At 43.1% G+C, this 17,310-nt stretch overlaps 1 protein-coding gene across 1 annotated transcript; it reads left to right on the top strand.

Annotated features, from left to right (window-relative positions):
- The first annotated feature begins 603 nt into the window (after positions 1-603).
- On the top strand, positions 604-13,143 carry skic8 (SKI8 subunit of superkiller complex). Its single transcript, XM_052042355.1, has 11 exons — positions 604-748; positions 961-1,010; positions 2,157-2,184; positions 3,383-3,488; positions 5,532-5,704; positions 6,573-6,721; positions 10,259-10,352; positions 10,989-11,082; positions 11,187-11,279; positions 12,205-12,283; positions 12,392-13,143. The coding sequence occupies exons 2-11, from the start codon at positions 999-1,001 to the stop codon at positions 12,479-12,481; spliced, it is 918 nt and encodes a 305-aa protein (XP_051898315.1). The 5' UTR covers positions 604-748; positions 961-998; the 3' UTR covers positions 12,482-13,143.
- The last annotated feature ends 4,167 nt before the right edge of the window (positions 13,144-17,310 follow it).

Below are 17,310 nucleotides of genomic sequence, written 5' to 3'. Positions count from 1 at the left end.
TGGGACTGTTTTCCCTGGAGTGTAGGAAGTGAGAAGTGACCTTATGGAGGTAAATAAAACCACGAGGGGCACAGATAAGGTGAAAGGCCAAAGTCTTTTTCCCAGGATAGGAGAGTCTAAAACTAGAGGGTGAAGGTTTAAGGTGAGAGGGGAAGGATTTAAAGGAGATCAGAACAGGTTTTTCCACACAGAGGGTGGTGCGTATATGGAACGAGCTGCCAGAGGTAGTGGTTGAGGCAGGTACAATTACACCATTTAAAAGGCAGGTACATGGAGAGGAAAGGTTTAGAGGGATATGGGCCAACTGCAGGCAAATGGGACTATCTCAGGTAGGCACCGTGGTTGGCATGAACTAGATGGGCCGAACGGCTGCTGTATAAGGCTGTAACTCATAAACCTGCGTGTAAAATATGCACAATGTCCCCTGAGACCCCGACCCATGGTCCCGGGGCTGGAGCAGAAACAGCTCACCCTCTGCCCTGTGGAGAAGGCAGCGGCCGTACCAGGCGCCACGCGAATGCACCGGGAGCCGGGCGGGTTGTGCAGAGGCGCCGGTCACCTGACGGCCGCCCGGGGCGGCGTGCGCATGCGCCTCGCCGGGGACTGGAAGCCGTCACTTCCGGAAGTGTTGTCATGGCGCCGAAGGCCTACTGAGGGACCGCCGAGTCTCCGCCCTCCTTCTCCCCCCCGTGGAACGTGAGCTGATCCTCCGTCGGTGTTTCCTGGACTCCGGCGGCAGCAGCAGCAGGTTAGTCGTGGCTCTCGGGGGGGGGGGGGGGGACTGGTAAATCGAGCCCGAGGCCTGGCTGTCTGCCGGCCCCGCGGGGGGGGAGCCCCGGCGCCGGGTAGAGCAGCGGCGCCGCACACCTGCAGCCCGGGCCCGGCGTGGGCCGCGCACACACACCGCTCCACGCCAGAGCTGCCGCTTAAATACACGTTGTGTTGTTGCTCTCATTCCAGGGTTGCTCATCGGTTGTTGTCGGTCAGAAGCCGGAAGGATGAGCACACAGGTAACTGCGCCTCATTCACATTCACGGTCGTTTATTATATATATGTGTATGTGTGTATATATGTGTATGTGGATATATCCATATATATATCCACACAGAGAGAGAGAGAGAGACAGATACACACACACACACACACACACAGGTGCAATGAAATTCCTTGCTCGGATGAAGCTCACAGAATAAACAGTATTCGTGGTAATAATGCATACAATAATGAGTGTCAAACAGCAGAATGGTGCAAAGATCGTTGTGCAAACATGAAATAGTGCAATAAGAAATGCTGCAGTGACAATAGCGGAATAACCAAGGGAGGTGGGATTAAGAGTCCAAGGATGTGTCCCAGCGGGAAGGGGGGTGTGAAGGAGGTGCTCGGTTCAGAAGCCCACAGTAGTGGGGAAGGAGCTGATCTTGTCGTCGGTGCTTTCAACCTCCTCTTGGCAGACTGGATTTGCCAAGAGGGTGTGGAGAAGGATGCGAGGGTCCTTGTCTCTGTTCATTCCCAGTAGCTGCATAACAGAGGACTCTCTGATCTATGGGCTGTTCCCAGGGGCACACACCAAGGCAGACATCAAGTGCTGCTGAAAGGTCATCGATTTGGTGAATGCCCTTTGGTCTACCTTGTTAGTCTTCCAGCACTGTGAGATGTCTGTTAGGGAATGCTGCTGACTGGCACATTCCAGGCTGCAGGAGTACGTGCTGCGGGATGCACTAAAGCTTGGTGCATCCCTCAGCGTGTACTCCTGCAGCCAATGCAAAGGCTCTGAGGGGAGGGACCACAGTGTGGGTTCCTTCTGCTACAGGACGTGGAGGGGCTGAGTCAGGTGGGGAAGCCCCTCAAACAATGAAAGGGTATCACCCCAGGGGGCTGCATGAGTGGCAATGGTGCTATGGTTTAAGAAAAAATAAGTTAACACTACTGAATGTAATGACCAAAAATGTAAAAGTTTTGCTGTCTCTTCTTTTCTATATGTTTTATTATTAATAAAGTTTATTTTTGAAAATATAAAAAAAATCTTCTCCCAGAAGAGAGCTTGGGTGATGTCTAGAGGGGTAGGCATCCTTTACAATCTTTGTAAAAGAAGCGGAGTGTTGTGATTCACTGTCCTAAGATAGTTTGTGTGCTCACGTCTCTCTTTCTGTTTTCAGTATAGCATCCTATTCAAACAAGAACATGGTAAGCAATTCTCTATTTATTGTACATAAAGGGAAAAAGTGATGGAGCTTATTTTGTGAAGGCAGATCTAATGCTTTGACTGTGTAATCCTAACCAGTCATCTATTTATTAAAGGAGAGTTGTATGTTAAAACTCAAACGTTCCTCGAATTAAAGGGTTTGGCATAAATTGAAAGGGAAAAAGAACAGTGTATGACAACTCTCCCAATATCAAGGTCATACAAGGATTTTTAAAGCCAGTGAAATACAGTTAGTGTTATAGGTAATAAAGGAGCCAAGCTTCCAGAAACAGTGAAATACAGTTAGTGTTATAGGTAACAAAGGAGCCAAGCTCCCAGAAACAGTTATGTGGTATTGACCACATAATCTTTGATGTTAACTGATAGATAAATATTGCCTAGGACTCCAGATCCTTGTGATGTCATTGAAATCCTCTCATGCTGGCTGTACACAAAATCCAAAATTCAAGTTTCTTTCCTTGAAGCAGAACAGAAGGTTCTGCTGCAAAATTTTGTTACCTGGTGCATCTGCACCCTGAGGTTACTTTCATTCTCTTTTGTGCTCTGTCTGCAGCTTTCATTTTATCTGTTGCCTAATTTCTTCCTGCGCTGCCTAACTACACGTTGTCCCATTTCAGACTTTCATTAAAAAATATTCCAGTATGGGACTCTGATCATGAACAATCAGGAAAGAACGCTTTCTAATCTACCAATGAAGGTTTGAACTGTCCATTCGAGTCTTTATTTCACAGAAACTAACTGATCTCATGGGTCAAGTGGAAGGAGCTTGTGCATTTGATTGGGACAGCCCATTGTGTAACCTTCTGCTAATTCAGCTGTACATTGTGATCTGTTGAGAGGTTACAACTTCTCGAATTTGATTATATAAATTGCTTTTGATCTCAATTTTCTTTGAATTTTTTTCATAGCTTCCACCACTAAAAGTTGACTCAGATAACATTATTGTTAGTTTTTTGAGGATTAATATCAATAATCAGTTAAAGATCACCCACTTCGAGTATACTTGACAGGAATAGGGGAGGAGTATTCAAACTTTAGGTGTTCCTGATTGTCTTTGTGCTTCTAATAGAACTTTGAGGCTACCTGCTCTTTACCTTTTCATGTCATCCAAACTGTTGCTTGGAATAAAGATTTTATTTGTTAACATTAAATGAATAACCTCCTGGTTATTTCTTACAGCTCATGAAGACTCCATCTGGTCTGTGGCTTGGGGAAAGAGTGAGAAAGATGGCTCGGAGACTATAGTGACTGGCTCGTTAGATGACTTGGTTAAAGTCTGGAAATGGTAAGTCTACTTTTGACATGGAACTGTATTGGAAAAAGTAAAACCAGATGCTGGAGATAATCAGGTTATGCAGTTTCTGTGGATAGAGAAAAGTTGACCTGTCAGGTCAGTGAACTCTCATCAGTACCTTCATCAAGGTTGGGTTTGTTCTCCTTGGAGCGGAGGAGAGTGAGGGGTCTATACAAAATTTATGAGGGCCGTGGATAGTGACAAACTGTTTCCCCACTGTGTCTAAAACAAGGAGGCTTAGGTTTAAGATGAGGAGGAGGAGGTCTGAGGAACATTTGTTTTTCACCCAAAGAGTAGTTAGAATCTGGAACACACATGCCTGAAAGTGTGGTAGAGGCAGTGACCGTCACAGCATTTCAGTATCTAGATGAACACTTGAATTGCCAAGGCTACAGGCTGAGTGTGGAAAATGGGATAAGTATAGATGGGTCCTTGATGTTCAGCATGGACACAGGGCAGGAAGGAGCTGTTTCTGTGCTGTATGACTCTATAACTAAATTAGAAATTGGTTGATCTGCTTACTTAATACTAAGACAAAAAAGACCGCAGATGGTGGCATGCTGGAAGAACCTGGTGGGTCAAAGAGCATCTCTGGAGGCAAAAGGTGTTTCCGAGTGAGGGAAAGGTTCACTTGCACCTCTTCTAACTTGGTCTACTGGATTCGGTGCTCGTAATATGACCTGCTCCACATTGGAGAAGCCAAGCACAGACCACCTGCGCTCTGTCCACAAAGGCCTTCTCGAGCTTCCAGTTGCATGTCATTTTAAGTCTCCTTCCCACTCCCACACTGACCTCGGTGTCCTCGGCTTTCTCCATTGCTATGGAGAGGCCAAAAGCAAGTTGGAAGAACATTATGTCATATTCTGCTTGGCTAGTGTACAACCCAATGGTACGATCTCTTCCAATTTCAGGTATTCCACACCCCTGATGTTGTTCTTCCACACACAGTTTCTTTTCCCCTTGTTCCCTCTTCCCCTTGGACTCCTCCACTAGTCATTGTCACATTGCCAGACGAGCAATGTAAGTGGACTGCAGGATTGAAGAAAAGATGCAGGACTTGAGCTGGATTTTGTCACAGTTCATGTGGAATCTTTTAGAATGATTTTGCCAAGAGCCAGTGGCAGATAAGAAAGGAGAGGCCAAAGAGAGACTATTGGCAGGCGTGGGGTGAGGGAAGGAGGAGAAACCGCTGTAGGTGAATATTTATTACTGGATAGATAAGTGAGTACCCATACTGACAAGGTGTTGGGGGAAGATGGGCAACTAATGAAATCTGCAGGCAACTTGAAGGATAGAGGACTAGCTTGTCTTTGTCACATATGCAAAAGAAGTTGCTTGAAACTTTGATAAGAGCCACGATTTGAGCATTTCATGCATGGAATTCCATGAGAAATTCGGCACTGACTTGGAAGCAACAGCTTGTTCTTCAGTGAGGAGAGGGAGGTTGGTGGTGTAATATATAATGAGGATAGTAATGTACTGCAGGAGGACATGGGCTGGCAGAATAACAGGAAGAAGAGAGAAGTGTAAAGTGTTGTATTTTGGCAGGAAGAATGAGGGGAGACAAATCGACTAAATGGGCCAGTTCCAAAGTGTGTGCAGGAGCAGACTGACCTGGGAGTAAGAGTGCATGAATCCATTGAAAGTGGCAGGATGTGCTGGGAATGCAGTTAGTGAAGCATATGGGATCCTGGGTTTCCTAAACAGAGGCAGAGAAGCACACGTGCAGGGAGGTAACATTGAAAACTTTTGTAAGCTGTCAGCCACAGATGAAGTACTGTGTCTGATTCAGGTCTTTGCATTTTAGGAAAGGTGCAATAGTTCTAGGTGTGGGGCAATTCAGTTCCAAGTTTGGATCAGACAAGTTAGGGGTGCCAAGCTCATGGTCTTAAAGGAACATGCTCTCTGTTCACTGGGGCATTAGCATTGGAATAATACACAGCCGGATGCACACTATCTTGTTCCTGCATCTTTGGGCTGGTACAGGAGATTTGCAAATCTAAACTGCTGTGTCATATCTGCCTCCTTCTTCAGGCAGGATGAGAAGTTGGAACTACAGTGGACTCTGGAGGGACACCAGTTGGGAGTTGTATCAGTTGATATTAATCACACGGGTGCCACTGCAGCCTCCAGTTCCCTGGATGCACATATTCGCCTCTGGGATTTAGAGTCAGGCAAACAGATTAAGTCTTTGGATGCTGGCCCAGGTAACGTATTGACTGTTTCAAAGAATTTCTCCTGCTTACACTTGTTGCCTTAAAGTTACAAAACCAGTGGATATTAGTCGAATTCGAGTGAAATACGGCAAAATAGCATGTACAAAAATCCAGTGACTCAATGTATTGTTGTCAATATGGAATATACTTCACTTCTGGAAGGTTGTGTATTTGTTCAGCTTGTTGGGTCATCCTATGCAGGTATATCAGACTACACCACAAAGTGCTATTGGTTTTAAGAGAAGAGAAAGTTGGAATTTGAACAAATTAACAATGAAGCTCTCTTCTGTGAAAATGACATTTAGGTTATAATTCTGAGGTGCAATTCGAGTTCAGAATAGAAGAAACTCCCAAGAAAACTTATCGTTTAAAATTTCAAAGAAGCCTTCATTAATTATCAAAATAATCAAAATTATCTTCACACTTGGGTCCTTGTACAATCGGTTAATGATGGGCTGGGCTAAAGGGCAATGTCTGTTGTGAACCTTGGAAAAATGATTGGTTAATTTTAACACTGGAATTTAGATGTGGGTGAGGGTGTCCAGGGTTCATGTCCATTGGGATCCTTGGGGGGGGGGGGGGGGGGGGGGGGGGGGGGGGGGGGCGGGGGTTGATGGTGGCTCCACAGTTGCATTTTCCAGGTTTGTGTTGACTGGCCTTCTGTTTTGGCGCACTTTACACTGGGTTTGCTGTTGTCTTCTTCTCTGGGGATGTTCTTTCTCTTCCTATAATTATTGTTCAAACTAGGACTGCCAAATCAAGATGTTGATGTTCAAATGGGTTTGTTTTTTCAGTGATCTTTTTTCCTTAATATTTTATGTTACAACTAACACTAATTGAACAATTTGTTTTTCTTCAGTTGATGCTTGGTCTGTGGCCTTCTCTCCAGATGGCAAGTTTTTAGCCACAGGGAGTCACTTGGGAAAAGTAAATATATTTGGAGTTGAAAGTGGAAAGAAGGAATCTTCCTTGGATACAAGAGGGAAATTCATCCTCAGCATTGCATACGTAAGACAAATCAGAATAATTTTATTTTTATTTGGTATGTTGACCAGAACTAAGGGCGGTCTGAAGCTCTTGTTCTGGTGAAGATGTGAATTTTAATGTGCTGTCAATCTTTGATTCAGCTTCTTGCTTTGCCTCTAAGTGAGCTGTGAACCCCAGCAGTCAGGAATTACCCAGTATCTAGTAAGTGGGAGCCAAACCCAGAGCCATTAATATTAAAAGCAAGCCTGGGATTCCATGGTCATCTTCTCGTGTTTCTTCAGTTCTGTAACCCTGCATGATTCCTGTGTTCCAATTCTGGCCTTTTGTGCCTCCCTTACTTTTCATTGTCCTGCCAAATGTCGCTTAATTTTCATTACTCTGTCAAATGTTGGCTGTTCCTTCTGTTTTCCAGAGCTTAAGCTCTGAAATGCACTCCCTAAACATAACACTTTTTAAGATTTTTCTTAAAAACATGCACAAGAATTTGATCATCCCACTAACCTGTGTTAAATTTCGTTTGCCTGTGCTTTGAAACATGTTGCTTTGAAAATGCTGTCTTTGTACACGTTAACGTCAGATACCTTGACCTCTCCCCTGCAAACACAAGTTTCTGCAATCTCCAGGGAGCAAGGCTGGCAGATGAGAACACAAGGAACAGAAGCAGGAATAGGAATTTCAGCCCCCTGTAAGATCAGGGTGGATCTGCGCTACTTTCGTTGATTCCCTTAATATCTAAAAAAAACTGTTGGTCTCTGTCTTAAATATATACGGTGACTGAATTTCCATGGACTCTTTGGGTAAAGAATTCCAAAGATTCACAGATAAGAATGGAACTGTTGCATTTTAGAATCAATGAATGAACTTTGAGTAAGAACAATAGTAAATGCCACCTGCCTACCTGTCTTATCCAACCAAAATGGCATTGTTGTGTGTGCTTTGTTCACTATCTGCTAACCAGTCAGTTGGTCACCTGTTAGACCTTAGAGCTCTATTGAGGGTGAATGAGGGCTTACACAGAAAAGACTGAAAATATTCAGCAAGTCGGGCAGCATCTGTAGCATGAGAAATGGAGCCGTTTCAGACTGACTTTTCATTACAACATAGAACGTTATAGCACAGTACAGGCCCTTCGGCCCATGATGTTGTGCCGACACTTGATCCTCATCTAAGATCCATCTAACCCTTCCCTCCCACATAGCCCTCCATTTTTCTATCATTCATGTGCCTATCTAAGAGTCTCTTAAATGTCCCTAATGTACCTGCCTCCACCACCTCTGCCGGCAGTGCATTGCACGCACCCAGTACTCTCTGTGTGTGGGAAGAAAAACTTACCTCTGACGTCCCCCCTATATCTTTCTCCAATCACCTTAAAATTATGCCCTCTCCTGTTAGCCATTGTCGCCCTGGGGAAAAGTCTCTGACTGTCCAATCGATCTATGCCTCTTATCATCTTGTACACCTCTACCAAGTCACCTCTCATCCTCCAAAGAGAAAAGCCCTAGCTCACTCAACCTATCCGCATAAGACATGCTCTCCAATCCAGGCAGCATCCTGGTAAATCTCCTCTGCACCCTCTCTGAAGCTTCCACATACTTCCTATAATGAGGCAATCAGAACTGAACACCAAGTGTGGTCTAACCAGAGTTTTATAGAGCTACAACATTGCCTTGCAGCTCTTGAACTCAGTACCCCGACTAATGAAGCCCAACACACCATACACCTTAACAGCCCTATCAATCTGCGCAGCAACTTTGAGGGATCTATAGACGTGAACCTCAAGATCTCTCTGTACCTCCATACTGGGAAAATTTAGAAATGGAAAAAGTTAGAAATGAAGTCATGTTTTAAGTTTCGGTAAAGGGGATGTGAAGAACAAAAGGAATGTCAGTTAAAGGGTGGATCCTAAGAGACATTTAATAAGGAAAATAGTGCTGGTGCCAGCTGAGAAGGTGGTGAAGGCTTGTTAATGGCAGCTGATCAGTCAGGATTTGTAGAGGGAGTTGAATGAGAAGGGGGAAAATGTTGAAGTGCAGAACAAAGCACCTGGTGGAAGTCTGAAATGAGAGGATGCTTTCCAGCATCCAGAGTTCTCTGCTGTTCGATTCCTGGGGAAATGATCTGCTGTTTTGTCCAAGTCATTTTGATGTAATCAGTCTAGCAAACACATTTTCTTTGTTCAGGATAGCACAATTACACAGCTCATCACTCTGAGGTTAAACATTCCCTTCTCTGTCTTGGCAATGTGAATTTTAATCCCTTACAAATGTATGTATGTCACGGCAAGATTATTCAATAGTAAAATAACCCAAATACAAATTAAACCACGTGCTGTAGTGCACATTCTGTAGTTCTCATTCCAAGCCCATTCTTAACTCCATTTCCTCAGGAGTTTGGGTAGTTAGTAGTGGAGTGCTCCCAAATTTTAGGTTTCAGTCTGTTGCCTTTTTCCCTGTCCAGGTGCATCAAGTGTTAAATCAAATCTTTTTTTAACATGTATATTGTCTGTGTATGTGTTTTTGGGGGCAGGGGGGGTGGTGTAGTTTAAATGATCTGTTTTTTTCTTTTCCAGGGTATAATTGTGAACATTTAATCACTTGAAAGCTTAAGTCCTAAAAAAAGCCTTAATTCTGTGATCAAGGTTTAGAATTAGATTACATTAGCTGGCTTGGTGGTATTGGGCAAAGTGGTGGCTACCTGGTCCATAGATTTCAATGATTTAATATTTACTTTTTGAAAAGAATGCTGTGTAGTCTGAGTTTACTATCAAATGGGAATGAATAGAATTAACTAGTTGGAACTTTGCATTCATTATCAGTAAATCATAAATTGAGGATTGATTAACTGGCAAACAAATGGAAATAGTTCATCTTTGGTGGGGGAAGATGTAACTCGTCGTGTACTGTAGAGGTCATTGCTGAGGTCCAGCTCTTCACAATCTATGTCGATGATGGGGCCAGCCTGGATGGCAGTGAAAGTTGTGAGGCTTCGAGGATTCAGATAGGCTAAGTGAATAGGTGAAAACGTGACTAATTGCTAGAGGAGAGATTAAGCAGCCTATACTGTCTTGGCTGTAGAAGAATGAGAGGTGATCTCATTGAATCATACATAATTATTGGATTCGATAGTGTAGATGTGGGGATGTTTTCCCTGGCTGGAGTACCTAGAACCAGGGATCAAAATAGAGGTATGTCCATTTGGAACTGAGGTGAGAGGATGTTTCTTCAAGAAGGTAGAGAATCTTTGGAATTCTCTATACGGAGGGGCTCAGTTGCTGAGAATGTTCGAGACGTGAGATCTTTTGAATATTAAGGGAATTGAGAGAATGGACATTAGAGCAGGAAAGTGACAGTGAGAGAGGTCGTCATAACGTTATTGGTGGAACAGGGGCGAGCAGCCCGATGGCCCACTCCTGCTGTTTCTCATGATTCAAACTCTTAACAGTACATATTTTGTGATTTGTCTGCATTGTCTTGTGTAAAGTTTGAGGTTTCATTGATGAGCAATTAATGTGACAGCATTGATTCACAACCTGAGGGATGAATCTTCTGTTCCCTGCAGAGTCCTGATGGCAAATACCTAGCCAGTGGTGCTATCGATGGTATCATCAACATGTTCGACATTGCAACTGGAAAGCTTTTGCATACGCTAGAAGGTAAAATATACAAGCATTGTGGTTGTGATCAGTGGAAAGTGTTTATCTCTGCAAAGTGTAATCATTGTGCCAATGTGTTGAGGCATCACTGTGTTAATATATGGAGCCGGGCAAGTGGACATGCATTCTTGTGATTAGTCAATACCTCTGGAGAGAGAGACTGATAATGTGCAATGTCTGAAAGTCAGTTTTGCTGTTAAGTACCTGAAGTTTTGAGTAAATTGTGCAAATGTTTATGGCAGCAGATTGGGAAAAGGAGGCAGAGACAAGCTTTAGATAGTTTCCCATGCAAATTATAATTTTTCTTCATTTTTCTGCCCATACACTTCAACTCTCGCTTTTCTCAAACTATCACGTGTATGTCTGAGTCATTGTTTCTTGGGCAATTTTTGCCATATCTGTCAGGTGCATTGCCTGCAGCATTGTCTAATTTCCTTGGCGTGTGACTCTAAAGGTGTTTGGTATTTTGTTACTGTGTTGTTACCTATTTCTATTGCAAATGTCTTCTTTTGCTGCATTTCACCATTCACCCGTAAGATCCCCGTGCAGTAGATGACCTGGTTTATTTCAATGTGAAATATGTCATTTTGAAAAAAGAACTTTTCAATTACTTTGTTTTTATTCTTTGACTTTCAGGCCATGCCAAGCCAATTAGATCTTTGACATTCTCCCCAGACTCGCAGCTTCTAATTACTGCCTCTGATGATGGTTACATAAAGATTTATGATGTGTAAGAAGCTTCATTACATTTATTTGATGGATTTGTTTCAGATTAGGCTTCAACAGTCTCATTATATTTTGTGGTTGTAACATAACTTTTTTCCCCTCCTATAGACAACATGCCAATCTTGCAGGTACGCTAAGCGGTCATGGATCCTGGGTGTTGAGTGTTGCATTTTGTCCAGATGACACACATTTTGTATCAAGGTAAATGCAGGATTGATTGTGGAACAAAAGCGCTAGTTTTGAAATGCTGATTTCAATTCTTTGTTCTGAAATTATGCGGTGGGATACTGTACAAAAGTTTGAGTTTTTTAAAATCCCTTTGTTATTTCACCGGATACATCAATCAGGTTAATTTTGGACCAATGTTTTGTTTGTACTCTAGTATTCTATTATGCAGTTCTGTGATTCAAATTTCCTGTTGAATTCTAAAAATGAAAGTAAACTAATATATCTGGGGAAAAAAGTTCTAACGAAGGGTCTTGGAGCTCTCCATAGATGCTGCTCGACCTGAGTTTTACTAACACTTTTTATTTCAGATTTACAGCATCTGCACTATTTTTGATTTTCATGATATATTTTTCTGGTTGGTCTCTAATAATGTCATCAAATAGTGCTGCTGTTTGTATGCTATACACCTCTATCTGAGAAATATTTGTTCAATTTCTCACTTTGTGCACAACTCAGGAAGGGGAGCTGGGGTAGCGTTGGCATGAAGAACTAGAGGGGGGTCGTATTAAAGCTGTCAATGACTTCTGTCAGTGCCACTGAAATGACTTTTTGTTTGGAAACATCTATGGATAGCATAGCACTTATTATGATTGAAGTGCTTTCCCTGAAGTCAAATCTGCCTTGGATTAAATGTGTAATTTTGGCATTTTTGTGTGCACAGATTTGGCACTAGGTAACTGTGCTGCTGCAGTGTGCTTTGTCTTCATTCTGATCAAAATAGTTTTAGTGAAAAGATGGAATGCACTGTTGGTATCAGTTTGGTCACTTGATAATCATGGTGTTAAATCCATAGAATAAGATGGTGTAAGCATCTATTTGACCTAGTGTCTGTGTGCCCTATTTAAGAATGTTGCTTGAGTTGAGTATTCTTTGTAACTGACTTCTGTTTTTCCATCAGTTCTTCTGACAAAAGTGTAAAGGTATGGGATGCTGGCTCCAGAAGCTGTGTACACACATTTTTTGATCACCTAGATCAGGTAACGAACCTCAAAACGGTGTCAAGCATGACTCTTGAGTTAATTAAATTCTGTGCTGCAGCTGTTGTAAAATGTCCCCCTAAGTAAAACATTTTACATTCTCAACAGGTCTGGGGTGCTAAATACAATGGAAATGGGTCAAAGATAGTCTCCGTTGCAGACGATCGTGAGATCCATATTTATGACTGTCCAATCTGAAGTGTTCTGCTCAGAATGTAAAACTGCACCAAGATCTCCATCTTCAACTACAAACTGATGCCTTTCTGGCAATGTGTTAAAGGCCAATAACATGATTTTTCTGTCAACAAATCTATAGTTAAAAATATCATGAAACCAAAAGAGCTGTCATGAAATCTGAATTGGATAAACCATTCCTCATTTCATTTTAATTTGGTTTACTTGAAAAGGTTTTCTCAAACATAGTTTTGTTTGTGTTTATGCTGTTCCCCACGTTGTGTATCATTTTTGTTTTATTTTCGAAGTTGACAAAGTAAACATGGTTTTATATATTTGATATGAGGCCTGATTCAACACAGATGAAATGGAGTGGGTTTCTTCATGACAGCAGTTTTAATGACAGCTACCTAACCCTGTTGTCTTGGGTTGGAATTTACATTAGTTACAGAAACTAATCTGGCCTGTGGAAACTACATGTTCATCAGAGAATGTTTTGTGCATAACTGGTAAACCTGGTGTCAATGGCCCATGGTGATGAAAATACAGGTTTATTAAAACAGAAATATTTCATTCACTTGTACATAAATCATTAAATTGGGCTAAATTTAAGTGGGACAAAAGTTATTTCTTGTGGTAATTGCCTGCTATTTGAGTTTTCTATAAACTTGCATTTGTCCATTCTATGCAGCTGTTTACATTGTGTCCTTTTAAACCCTCTCCTTTTTAAAACCATAAGTTGGCATCAGTTTTACTTGTGTGTATTCTAAGTTATAAATGATCATACAAGGATAGCTCCTGCACCTTGACATATAATTGTAGTGATCCTTGAGAAAAATGACCAGAAAGACCCAACAATTCCATATTGCAGCAACTAATTTTCCATTAAGTTGGTAAATGCTTTGTGTCTGCAATGCTCATCTAGTCTGTTCCACACATTTTTTCATTGTGTGAAGGAAATTTCCAACAGCAGTCTAGATCTCCCTATCATTGTTTTTACTCTTTTTATTTCCCTTGCCCCCATCCCCTGAGAGAGTTGCTGATGGTGGTTTGGATAACTTGCTTTTTGGATAACACTATAATATTACGTTTTGCCTTCCTTGAAAAACACAATTTCATGGCAGGAACTTGATGAATTTGAAGTCCCCTTTAAATTCCTGCACATCTATTTAATGCCTGTCCACAGTAAAATGTCTACCCTCTTGTATCTTCTCTCACTATGACCAGCTTCAGTACCAACTCTTCACCCCCACCCCCAAAAAACCCCAAGTGCAGCCTCTGCAGTCTTTCAGCACATATATCAAGCACTACCTGGCCTCGCTTCTTCTGTAACAAAAAAAAATGTGCCCACATCATCTGGATCAGCTGCAAAAGTTCCAGTGGCAGGTCTCCCTAAACCTCGAACTTTCAGCCTAACAGCTGGTACAGGAACTCATGGATCTTACATTTATCACTAAGTTTTGGCTTCTCCCAGTGCTCATTATACTCTTCTGCTGATCCTATCTGAACCCTTTTGATTTCTCTCATGTCCCTTAATATTTTGACTTCACTTGTCCACAAAACCTTGACCTATGTCCAGTCCTGGTTCACATTTTGGTTAACACTGACAACTTTCCTTTTCACAACTACTACTGCCTCTCTTCGCAAACTAACACATTTCAGCTTCCCCTTCCTCCCCACAGTTCACATTTATGCCCACCAGTCCTAATCTAACCTATCACACAGGTGAGCAAAATCAGATGTGATGGTGTAAACAGGCCATGTAAGGGATAAGCAAATCACACTAGGTTAAGTGCACGTACTGAGAAGTCCTCACATGTTTTACAAGATTCCACAGTTAAATATTTTCGTCCTCCATCTCCAAACTGACATGTCCAAAACTCTGCTGTCTGGTACATGCTTGCAGGGCAGGATACAATCACCCAATATTACTCTTGCTTTCATCAGGGCTGAAAAGAAAGAGGGGAGGTAGCTCATAGCTACATCTTTTGTCACTATGTGCATTAGACCTCCAAGGCACCCTAGATTTTGCTACATTAAAGCTTTTATAAAAATGTAAGTTACTGTTAGAATCAAAATAACTATCTAGCTTGTGAAATCTTGGTAACTAAAACTTTGCAGGTATCAGCATTATCTTCATACACAGTATAGCATTCATTTATATACAAAACCGATTCTCTACCCTCAAAACTTCTATCCTCATTTGGCTCAATCAAGTTTTTGTCCAATTATGTACCTCATGGTAAACCACATCAGAGTTGTAACAAATATATACACACATCCACAAGCAGCTGTAGTGTGTTTTAGTGTTAAATCAGTGTGGCCTACTCTTATTTTCTGTATTCCATTTAAATATTTATTTAGCAATGATGGTTAGGTTTATAGAATGTGGACCAGGCCCCTATATTACCTTGTGTTGCTGCAAAATATTTAGGCAATTCTTGCTTTTTAAAAAAAAAGTAGCGCATCTCCACCTCAGACAACAGGAATCCAAAAGCCTACCACTGCCTAAGTCAATATGATTAAAAATTCCCCAAGTAGCAACACCTACATTATTTCTCCAAAAGTGGAAGGTATACAGTGGCATGCAAAAGTTTGGGCACCCCGGTCAAAATTTCTATTACTGTGAATAGTTAAGTGAGTAGAAGATGAACTGATCTCTAAAGTTGAAGATGAAACATTCTTTTCAACATTTTAAGCAAGATTAGTGTATTATTTTTGTTTTGTACCAAAAAAGGAAAGGAGCACCATGCAAAGGTTTGGGCGCCCCAAGAGATTTGAGCTCTCAGATAACTTTTACCAAAGTCTCAGACCTTCATTAGCGTGTTAGGGCTATGGCTTGTTCATAGTCATCGTTAGGAAAGGCCAGGTGATGCAAATGTCAAAGCTTTATAAATACCCTGACTCCTCTAAGCAGCTGCCTAGCACTCTGAAAATTAAAATAAATGATGCCCACAAAGCAGGAGAAGGCTATAAGAAGATAGCCATTTCCTCAGTTTGTAATGTAATTAAGAAATGGCAGTTAACAGGAACGGTGGAGGTCAAGTTGAGGTCTGGAAGACCAGGAAAAATTTCTGAGAGAACTGCTCGTAGGATTGCTAGAAAGGCAAATCAAAATCCCCGTTTGACTGCAAAAGACCTTCAGGAAGATTTAGCAGACTCTGGAGTGGTGATACACTGTTCCACTGTGCAGTGACACCTGCACAAATATGACCTTCGTGGAAGAGTCATCAGAAGAAAACCTTTCCTGCATCACCACCACAAAATTCAGCGTCACAAGTTTGCAAAGGAACATCTAAACAAGCCTGATGCATTTTGGAAACAAGTCCTGCGGACTGATGAAATTAAAATAGTGTAGCGACTAGCTACACACTACGAAATGAAGACACAGAGTCGCTGGTTTCGAAATCAGAGGTTGAATGCTGACGGGGGTGCGGTGCGCCTTTAATATCAGAAAACTTCCCGCGCTGACGTCATGCAGTCACCTGACCTTCCTGCGCGTGGGCTTTCCCAGCCCAACGCTGGGGAAGAAGGAGGGCCTCGCGCCATCTTGGATCAGGGCCTCTGATGATGTCGGGAGCCGGTTTGATGCCGGTGCGGTGAGTTGCTACATAACCCCCCCCCCCCCCCCCCCCCCAGAACCGGCAATACCGTCACGAAAACCAGAATTAAATAAACTATGATTTGGGTGGCCTGCCCCTGTGCCGTGCTCACTGGACCACCATGGGTTGGTCCGAGTCTAAATGAGCCGGCTTCAGCCGGTCAACCTCCTCGCACCCCGCCTAATGTCCAGCAGGAACGTAGACCCATTGTTCCTGACAACCCGGAATGGCCCTTTGTACGGCCGTTGCAGCGGTGATCGGTGTGCACCCCTCCTGATGAAGACAAATTTACTTACAGTCTTGGAGGGAAGTCGGCGTACGGGTCGGGACCTGTCCGTGTCGCGAGGTGGGAATCGGGGCCAGGCTTCCAAGCCGCTCGCGCAGCCAGTCGATGCCGCAGCAGGTCCTTCCTCTGGCCCCCAAGGGGCTGGTAGGATCTCGCCCGGGACGACTAAGGCCGTTCCGTAGACCATCTCCGCGGACGAGGCATGTAGGTCCTCTTTTGGCGCAGTGCGTATCCCCAGCAGGACCCAGGGGAGTTCGTCTACCCAGTTGGGCCCCTTAAGGTGGGCCATGAGTGCCGACTTCAGGTGGCGATGGAACCTCTCCAGAATCCCACAAGTTGGCGACGGCAGACCACAGGCCGGCGGTGAATTGAGCTCCCGTCTGAGGTGATATGTGCTGGGACACCGAAACGGGCCACCCAAGTTGACAAAAGGGCCCGTGCGCAGGACTGGGTGGAGGTATCTGTGAGGGGAATGGCTTCAGGCCAGCAGGTAAAATGGTAAATGAGGAGGTACTGTGCTCCTCAGGAGACTGGGAGGGGGCCGACCAGGTCGACAGGGATATGGTCGAACCTCCAGCAGGTAGGCTGGTTTCAAAATCAGAGGTCGAATGCCGACAGGCGCGGTGCGCCTTTAATATCCGAAAACTTCCAGCGCTACAGAGCCGGTTCGATGAGTCGCTACAATAGAACCTTTTGGCCGCAATGAACAAAGGTATGTTTGGAGAAAAAAGGGTGCAGAATTTCATGAAAAGAACACCTCGCCAACTGTTAAGCATGGAAGTGGATCGATCATGCTTTGGGCTTGTGTTGCAGCCAGTGGTACAGGGAACATTTCACTAGTAAAGGGAAGAATGAATTCAATTAAATACCAGCAAATTCTGGAAATAAATGTCACACCGTATGTAAAAAAGCTTGTTGAAGAAAGGATGGCTTCTACAACAGGATAATGACCCTAAACACACTTA

The sequence above is a fragment of the Pristis pectinata genome, chromosome 32, assembly GCF_009764475.1.
Source record: "Pristis pectinata isolate sPriPec2 chromosome 32, sPriPec2.1.pri, whole genome shotgun sequence".
NCBI classification, from domain to species: Eukaryota; Metazoa; Chordata; class Chondrichthyes; order Rhinopristiformes; family Pristidae; genus Pristis; species Pristis pectinata.
Note: the sequence above shows the minus strand (reverse complement) of the source record. Positions and strands in the feature narration are given on the sequence as shown.